The sequence below is a fragment of the Porites lutea genome, chromosome 1 (assembly GCF_958299795.1).
Source record: "Porites lutea chromosome 1, jaPorLute2.1, whole genome shotgun sequence".
In the NCBI taxonomy this organism is placed as follows: Eukaryota; Metazoa; Cnidaria; class Anthozoa; order Scleractinia; family Poritidae; genus Porites; species Porites lutea.
In genome coordinates, this window is record NC_133201.1 from 29,453,047 (window position 1) to 29,462,934 (window position 9,888).

At 52.0% G+C, this 9,888-nt stretch overlaps 1 protein-coding gene across 1 annotated transcript; it reads right to left on the bottom strand.

Moving 5' to 3' along the window:
- Nucleotides 1–352: 352 nt before the first annotated feature.
- LOC140927518 (uncharacterized protein F54H12.2-like) lies at nt 353–1,729 on the bottom strand. The gene is made up of 2 exons (XM_073377184.1): nt 1,072–1,729; nt 353–984 (listed from the first exon to the last, which is right to left on the bottom strand). Exons 1-2 carry the CDS (start codon nt 1,727–1,729, stop codon nt 353–355), a joined length of 1,290 nt encoding a protein of 429 aa, XP_073233285.1.
- Nucleotides 1,730–9,888: the final 8,159 nt, after the last annotated feature.

The window sequence follows — 9,888 nt, forward strand, 5'->3', positions numbered from 1 at the left end:
GCGTTGCAGACCACGTCGACGGCGTCGTTTTCGGGGGACATTGACTCCACCATTGGTGCAGGTCGGGGTGGGTGTACACGTGCAGGGGCAGCCCATAACTGTCAAAGATTTCGCACTTGTTCTGTTCCGTCCACAACCCCAACCAATGTTGTCCCGGTTCTCCCGCTGGATCCGTGTTGACAATGTATGCTTGACGGATACTCTTGGGGGGTGAACGGGGTAATTGGTCGGCGGGGTACACCCCGTGAAACACGCGTCGCAAGGTGGGATCTTCGAGGGCCAACGTGCGCAGCACCCTATCACTGAGCGCCACAAACTCCATGCCCGGTGTCTTCTGTCTTCTGAGTCCACTTCAGCCGTTGATGTTGTATTTTATACCTCCCATGTGATTGATCTCATACATGTTTTCATACTCGCTCCAGACCAACACAGTGACGTTGTGTCCCACTGCAGCAGCAAAATCAATGACCAGTCGCGTATTGCCCGATTGACGGGGGTTGCGATACTGAGGATCATCGGCTTTTCCACTAGGCACATTGTTGAACAGGAACAATGTGCAGTTCTTGCCTTGGCCCCAATCTCCAGGCAGCAGGAGGGGAATCTTGTCTTCATTGTAGGCACCCATGGCTTGTAGAAATCGATCGTACCCCAATAGATCTTCATAGGCTTGATCTCCAGTCAGTTGCAGGGTTCTGTAAGGGTATTCTTCTCCATTCAAAGTCTGACGTATTTGGGTGACCCCAAACTTTTCAAAGGCAAAGGGGTAGCGTTGTAGGTTTCCATTGAAGGCATCTGAATGCAATAACCCGACCATCACTCGGTCAGGAAATCGACCCACAAACACATTGTCTTGTTCCCACTGGGTGGTGCGTCCATCAAAGGAAAAGGTACGGATTTCGCTCCGCACCACGGGGTAGCGGGCAATCTGTTTGCCCAGCTGTCTTTCTTTCTGCAGTCTCACATAGACACTGGCATTCAAGGTCACTTTTCTCATCAACAAAGTGACTTTGATGTCTTCTGGGTGAATGGCTGGAAATTTCTTGGCGACTAAAGTGCCTTTGTTGGGGGTACCTATCAAATAGACAGTGTTGGGGTTGAGGAAGAGTTCTATATCCATCTGGATATTGGGGACCAATAATTTGCCTGTCTTGAGGGGTGCCAAATGAGGGCGGATGATGAAGGTGTGCCAATGTTCAGTCAGTAATCGGCTGGTCAAGGTACGCAATTCTGCATTCCCACTCCAATTGGCGTCTGTAGGGACATCGGAATTGGCGGCAGTGGCTCCCATGACATTCACCACATTCAGCTGATTGACCCATCCTTGAGGGGCTAACTTGGTGGCGCCTTCTTCTCGGTTGAAGTTCAAGAGGGTTTCTAGGTAGGCTCTGTAATGGTAGGTGTTGCTCTGTTCCGTCATGAGGACCCCATTCATGCTCAGGGTGACATCTCGAAAGATGGTGTGTCCAAAATTGTTGACGCAGTACACATGTCTCGTTTCGTTGCCATCCGAGATGAGCAGCCCCTCATCCAAGCCAGTATACCCCGCGGCTGGATTGGTCAGACGGACTTTGACTTTGAATCGGAGAGAATTGGTGTCGTAATAATCGTCAGAGCCCGGGATGGAGAACGTGATGGGTTGGATGCCCGTCAAGGCGGGTTGAAACTCCACCTCCCGAGAGGCTTCGTACCGATAATCCACATCGGGCACGTCAAACAGTTGGAGCGACATGATGCGGTCTGTCCCTGGGTTCAACGACGTCCTCTTTTTATACCTTTTCGCAGTCTGTACCAATCATGAATGGGATGGGCGGAGGGAAAAGGGCGATGAGGAAAATCAATTTGGATGCGTTTTTTTAACTGGCGGAAGACGTTGCCCCCTTTCATCCGTTGCCTCCTGGCTTTGGCTTGGTTGGCCCATAACACCTTTCTGAGATCCCCCCCTTTCATCTGGCGCGCATATCGAACCATTCTCTTCTCCATGTAGAGGGGGTCCGTCAGGCGAGAGGACGTGTGCATCAAGGGATAGCGCGCCGTGGTGGACTTGCCAAAGATCGTGCCCCCGACTTGGTACGGCGAGATGAACCGTCCACGGGCGCGTTGCCGTCGAATGCGATTTTGCGTTTTGAGAAAACCACCCACGCGTACCATGTTTAACGTCCAAAGATGTCCCGTACACGTTGAGTCGCTCTTTTATAGGTTTTTTTGGCTTGGTGTTTGCCGCCCGCCCAGGCCATGGCAGGGGCTTTCCGTTTTAAGCCGCGGGTGAGTTGCCCACGTCGATCCGCCCATGTGGCCACAGCACTCTTGCCTCGTTGAATATCTCGTAGTCCCGCTTGCGCTTGCTGTAGGACCATGGGTCCCGCCAGTTTGATCAAGTCTTCGGCTAACCCTTTCCCGTCTTGCGGGGTGAGCACGGGCGTGTGGTACCGCGTTAAACTGCCTCCTCGCATTGGGTCGGTGTCACGTCGAGGTGCTTTTGGGTCCCTCGCGTGGCGCGAGTGGCTTTTTATAGCTGTTTGAGACCGATGGTCACCAAGGTTTTGCCCGGGGGTAAGATGGCCAGGGGTCCACTGGTACTGGCAATTTCCACTTCTAAAATATCCAATTGTTGTCCTCGCACTTTGATCCATTGATGGTGCAGGGGTTCCGCGGTGCTTTCCCCATCGCCGGTTCTCAACAATTGCACTTCCCGCAACAAGGGAAACTTGCCACTGCCCACCACCGTGGATTCCACCAGATCGGAATAGACCATGACGGTGCGTTTACGGGTCCCCACAATCTTTTCAAAGGAGGCATTCAGGTTGTTGATCTGCCATTCGAAGCCCATGTACAATCTCATCCATACCACTTGATCCATGGTCACGATCGTAAAGGCTCGGCTGGTCTGCATCACCCCCATGTACTGCTCGCCTTCCCAATTGTAAAACTTCCGTTGCTGACTGCCCACTGGACTAGTGGTCTCATTATAGGTGTCTGTCGGTGCTGTGAATTGTAAATTGGGCCCAATGTCAAAGGAACCTGTGACATTGGCTGTTTTGCCTGTCTTTCTGGTTAACAAGCCAAACTTCAGGGCAATGTCCAAGTTGATGTAAAATTCCACCACGTTGGCTTGGCGTTGGTCCGTCAAATCTTTTTGGGGTACCCCATGAATCACTAGGGCATCCTCTTTCCACGTCAGTCGGGGTATCGCGTATTTTTTGATGCTCACGATCGGTTTGGAATCGCGATCAACGATCAACAGATTATTTTGTTGTTCCACCAGTTTTTTCTGGACATAGTTATGCACTTCTTGACTCACGCGTTTCCAAAAATCCGTCCCGGTGGCTACGAGTTGATTCAGGTTCATGATATCTTCCAATTCGATTTGGCCAGCGAGTAAAGGGGCCTCTACCCGTAGATACCCTGAGGTGGATGGGTTGCCTGTGTCTGTCCATTTACGGATGATTTGTGGGTACTTGAATCGAACCACTTTGGTATGAGGATCCGCGGCGATGATGGCATTGCTCTGGCCTTGATCCGGGACGGTCAGGGACATCAAGGAGGCATGCCACCCCGCGCCCGGTAACACCAGCCGTTCAGGCAAACGCACTTTGAAACTGTTATTGGCATTGTTGGGAAACTCGTCGGTGGGATCGCTGACCAGCGTCAGGCGTTTAATCTCACTCATGATGAGGAGGAGTGGTCCCCTCTGAACAGGGGCAGGGTCCTTTTATAGCCATTGAGCCACTTTCTGTTTGCTGCGAGGGACGCGTCCTACCACGGAATTGAAGGTCGATTGTTTGGGATGAAAACACACTTGCTGAGCAATGTTGGGAAAGGCCCTGGCCAATTCCATCAGGGTCATGCACGTCTTGGGTTTAGGGGGTTTCTTCTTACGCATCGGGGGATGATGACCCGCGCGTCGGCGTTGTTGTTTTTTCTTGGAGGGGGACCGCAAGGCCCCTCGTTTCTTGGCATACGCTTCGGCTCGATGGTAGGCATTGGCGTACGCCCATTGCTGTTTGGTCGGACTGGCCAATTTTTCCCACCACGGTTGGGTTCGCCGTTGTTCGGCCGCTTTCTTCTGAATGAATTTCAGTACGTCGGCGTCACTGGTGGGCGAGGGGGTGTAACTGGCGCGTGGTCGACTGGAATCCGCCTGCACTTCATCGAGAAACCGTACCCGCTTTTTTCTTTTTCGAGGGGTGATTTTGACGCGGACCATGCTGCGCGGGAATCCAACTATCGTACTTGGCCGGCCACCCTTTCCACCGGACCAACACCCGGCGTCCTTGACGTTTCAAGACTTTTTCGACCCGAAATAACGAGTCGTCCGACACTTGTACTTTTTGAACATCGGGTTCGTAAAACGTGCCTTTTATAGGCGTGCCGTCCCATTCACTGAGTCGATACGTGACGATCGGATGACGACGAACGTGCGTGACCACAAACACTTCTTCCGTCCACCCGGGCAAATACCCTTTTTTGAAGGGACGATGTTTCTTGTTGAGACGCACCCGATCCCCGACACGACATTTAGGCGGTGGGGGCGTTTGCTCCAATCGCGCGCCGTAGAGTCGGTCCCATACCTCCGGGACCGTTTGGGGGGTGACTTGATGCGGGGCCAGCCCAATACTGCGATGTTGGGTGTGATTGTAGGTATGAATCAAGGGTTGTAAGACGTCCACGTACCGTAACGTATTGTGAGCGGTGAAATACCGGTACATGCGTTGTTTCAACGTGCGATGCCATCGTTCCACCACGGAGGCCTTGCTATCCCCAAACGTGTAAAAATGATGCCACCCCTGTTGCTTGAACCAGGCTTGCACTTTTTTATTTAAAAATTCTTTGCCTTGATCCGTCTGCACGCGGAGTGGTCGTCGCGGCGAGGCTTGTCGACGAATCTTGTCCAACCCTCGGAGCATTTCCGTGCTGCTTTTGGATTTGATGGGAACGGCCCAGGCATACTTGGACAGGACGTCGATCACGGTCAACAAATAGTTGTTGCCCTGATTCCATCGACGGAGTTTTTGCATGTCGACCAAATCCATTTGCCATTGTTCGTCTCGGTCAAAGACCAACGTGGGTGCGGTGGGAAACCGTGTCCGTCGGGGTTTGTGGAGGGTATAACTCAACACCGATTGGAGAATCTTTTGGGCTTGCGGGGTTTTCAATTTATGGGCTTGGGCAAAGGGTCGGACCCCGCCCAAGGCCCCGGGTTGCTGGGGATCTTCGTAAGCGCGTGGCCACGACATCAAGACACTGACACCTTACGATAGCCAATCTCGGTCTTTAATACTTTTTTTCACACACCTACATGATTTTTTTCAAAACAAACACGAGCTACCAAAGTTCTTATGCAAATGGCGCGTCCTCTCCCGCTCCCTCTCCTTGGCTTGGATGGCTTCCCCAAACTGATTGGCCCACGGCCATTGCCTCTCCACAAAGTCCCTCTCTGAGTTTTTCAGCAGGGGAACGGCAAGCATGCCCCATGGTCTGACGGACGCCTTCTCATGGACCTCAGGGGGTGTGTCTTTCACCCATCGTCTCAGGGTGGGTTGCGCTGTCTCTCGGGGGCACCACAGCGGACCATGGAGCCATTGAAAGTAGCCACAGGGGTCTTGGCCTGGGAGAAAACTGCCACAACTGAAAAACACTTTCTGGTAATTCTTGCTGGTTCGGCTCAATTTCATCCTAGGGACCAACCCACATTTGCACTTGAGCTCCCCTCGTTGCAATCGGGCCCGGACTTGAGGGTGCGTGTCTTCTTTCAATTTCTCCATCATCACTTCCCGACTATCTTCAAACAAATACACGGGACAACCTGCTAGGGGGCACTTGAACCTCAATTGGCCAAATTGGGTCTCGGGGTTAACGCATTGGAGGATTCGATGAGGATGAAAGGGGCACGTTTCATACAAGAGCTCGTTCAACTGGGTCTCCATCTGGTCGAGGTCCTGGTCTTCCTGGGTCCCTTCCTCTAGACACTCTTCCTCATACTCTTTCAAGGTGCCCTCCATCAAGTCGTTCACGGAGGAAACGGGTGAGACGATAGGGGAAGGGGTGGGTGGTGGGTCAGCTCGGGCTATCTGCATCACGACTCCATTGGAAGTGATGATTTGGCTGGCTGGGGTTTCTTCCGCTTCAGCTCGGGGCAAACCGTTCAAGGCCATCTCGAGTTCACGGGTGGCTTTCATGTCTTCTTTTTCCCCTTTGGGTTTCTTACTACTACTCACTCGGCGTCGTTTGCGTCCTGAGGGCACTGCAGCAGGTTGAGTGGCTTGACGTTCCATGTCTGAGCGGAATGATTGGGGTGCACGTCTGGCCTGCCTTTTATAGCCCATGTCCCGGCATCTCGTGATCCTCATACGATCTGGTGTCCACCAATCCTGACTCTACTTGAGATCTCGTGAGAGTGGTGTGATCGGAGGGTTCACCAATCAGAGCCCACGCTTTCTGTTATAAAATCCGGGGTGGTTCGACGAGTGTTTTCAGTCATCGCGATCCTCTCGTCTTGACGGTAAGCGAGCATGGCGTTGAACCAAGTGGGTCTTTTGGCGTACAGTCAGGGGTTTGCCCTTTCCCGAGACGAGTATATTATTCGAGAACTGGCTTTGTGTGACTGGACAGGGCATCATCATGTGTTGTTCAAATACCTGTTACCCCATGGTGTGTCCTACGATCAATTATCCGAGAAGGCTAAGAGGCGTGTCGATCGTCAGACCCGGACAGTGCATGGGTTGCCGTTTGAACCGTCCACGGCGTACAACCGCCATGAGTTTCATCCCTATCGGCAGATCCAGGATGATCTCACCCGTTGGTGTCAACGGTACCTTACCCCCCAACGGAATCGAGTCGGGGTGTTCACCCTCAATGGTCTGTATCGACTGTGCCAAGAGAGGTCGACTCCCCTCGTGGTCTTGGAAGGACAGGGGTGTCCGGACTTGGCCAATCTTCCTATTGCCACCGCCAATGTGATGGCCACGAACGATCAGGGGCGTAATTGGTGCATGGACCATACTGATGGAGCCCGTGAAAGTGGGGTCTGGCATGATCATTGCGCGCATGTCCGAGTTTGTCAAATGAGTGGGTGGTTACGTCGTCAAACCCATGTCTTACCCACCCTGTACCAAGTTAATGCCCAACGCGTCTTGTGGCAAAAACGATGCGATCGTCTGTTGGATGTGATCTTATGCAACCCTTGTAAGGACGACAAAGACAAGGCCTTTGCTCGAGGACAAGGCCTGGATTGGATTCCCGATACTTGCTCCAACTGTCGCCACGCCCGACGTATTTTCGAACAATCGGTCACGTGTCGGGAATGGCAAACCCCTTTGTTGTACGCGGACGATGAACCACATACCTTATGGGCTTGGACACCCTTATATCACCCTAATCACTGTTAATTTTTTCGATAGACCATGCCGTTGACGATTTACACGGGCGGTGCGAAAGGCGTGGACACGCACGTGGAACGATTATGTCAGCTGTATGGGCACGCGTGTGTGGTCGTCATCCCACCCTGTCACGCTCGAGCCAAGTCCCTCACGCCTTTGACGCAATCGAAGTTGGACGCCGCTACCCCTACCGTGACCCAGGCCACGTTTCAATTGGGTCGACAAGTGCATCATCCCATCAGCCTCCAGTATATTCAACGCAATTATTATGTGATCCGGCCCGCGTCCTTAGTCTTTGCCGTGGGTTATTTTGACGAGTTGCACAAGCATCTCTTGGGCGGCACAGGCTGGAGTGTGGTCATGGCCCAGCTTTTAGGCAAACCCCTCTATGTCTTTGATGTGGATCGGGAAGACTGGTTATGGTGGAATCCCGCCCAAGGTCAATATCAACCATGTGAAGGCATGACCGAGGACTATATTGCCCTCCCCACCCTCCAGGACAAGACCGCCATTGTAGGCACGCGGGAAGAAGACCCAGCGATCTATCCCACCCTGGAACGTTTATTCAAACACCAATAAAAAAACACAGTTCTAAACCACATCATTTGTTTTTAATGGATATCGATGACAATAAAATTCATGGCTGCCGTGACATTCATGATTAAATCTAGTCTCTTCATCACTTTGTCTACTGTATCGTAGGAGGGCTTCCTTCTCCCTATCATGACGGGGCGTTGTCCAGTGGGACAGTGGGTGAGCTGGTGACGAATGGTGTCAATCACAAAGGCAATGCCCTCGTTCATCAAGCGGTCGAGATTGGGGGATGGACGCGCCATCTCCGTCATCATGCCAATCTGAAACCCAGACATAAAAATTCTCAACGTCAAGGTCATGAGAAGAAGATTCAAAACACATTTTTTACTCACCGAGAGCCGGTGATCCATGAGACGGTGGCAATGGTGGCAGCCATTTTTTCGGGGGGCATGTAAACGCACCACCACTTGATTCCACCAACGACCTTCGCCCAGATGTTGAGGAAACCCCGTCAAGTCGCATTTGGGTAGACCCTTGAACTCCTGCACCACTTTCTTCCGCTTGTCCATGGTGTAGAAACACTCGACCCAAAACATGATCTTAATTTGGACTTCCAACGGGAGCACGCGGCCAAACGGTTTGTTGTGGGGATCGACCAACCCTCGGCAGTCCATTCTGACACAGTGAACAACTTGGCGATTGACCTCTCACCGTGGTGTTCCCTTGTTTATCCTCCGGTCTCTACCAATCACGCACTCGCGCTAGACCCTCTGGTCCAGGGAGGATAAGGTGTACCCATGGGGGGTACCCCCTAGAGTCTCCTCTCGTTCCTAGACACCCCACGTGATGGCGCTCCACTACTCTGATTCGCTCATGGAGTCTCTAAAGCACGTTGCGCGCCCTGTGTGGGTTCATTCCAGTTTGTTCAGTTGTACTGTTCAAGATGGTGAGCTCTCTGCAATCGTTGGTGTTGTATTCTATGCCAATCGCCATGTTATTCGAAGCCCTGAAGTTGATGTGGCATACGCCTTTAAGAAGTGACTGTCTGCGCGCCTTCTTCAGACGCTGCACCCACGAGGAACTGAGGGATTGGGCCAAAACGTTGCCGTGGGACCACCCTGTGGCCCGGAAACTCGATCATGAGGTCCATCGCCGCCGCATGGCTGGTAAGTGTCATGGCTTTGATTTTTTCGGGTGTGTGGGTCCCTTTTTTCCCTCATGTCCCTTTTTTGATTCCTAGACGTGTTCAAGGGGTTTGCGTTTTTACGAGACGTGTTGTGGCCTATCCACCTGTGCCTTTGCCCTCGACGAGCTCGACTCAATTGGGCCGCGCGGTTCTGGGTCCCAGCCTGTTCCTGTTGATTTTCATTTTTTATTAGATTCTTGGGATCATGTGGAGAATCAGCCTGTCTGTCATATATATCAATGGGTCGCGCATCCCACCCCTGGCGGCGTGTGTAATCATTGCGAGAGAATGATGGAGGGATTAAGCCTAGATGATGTGATTGCTGGTAACCGGGAGGGGTCCCTCACTGAAGATGATATTGTCGAGTTTGTGCAGAGTGGGGACCCCAACCATCGGGACTGGGACGATTGGCCGTTGCGTATGACGTTTAGAATTAATTCGTTTCTCCGGCGCCAGGGTCCTGTGGATGACCCGGATTTAGCTGCCTTAGGGTTTTTAGAGGAGGATTAATTTTAGTTTAAATTTTTTTCACAGCCACGCATTGTTTGTTGCGTCATCATACGCAATGGATCCGCCCTTTGCAAGCCGGTTTTTTTCGTACCAGTATTCCCGTCTTGATTCGACTTTCCACCTCTTTGTAGGCTTTCATTATACATTAAAACATTATGGAGGATGGATTAGACCCGTGCAATTGCGATGTCATTATAGTACGGTTCGATGTGTAATTAGTCTTCATGAAACGTTTCAGATGTGATTTCCACGATAGACGAATGGGGGTGGATCATTGCCGTA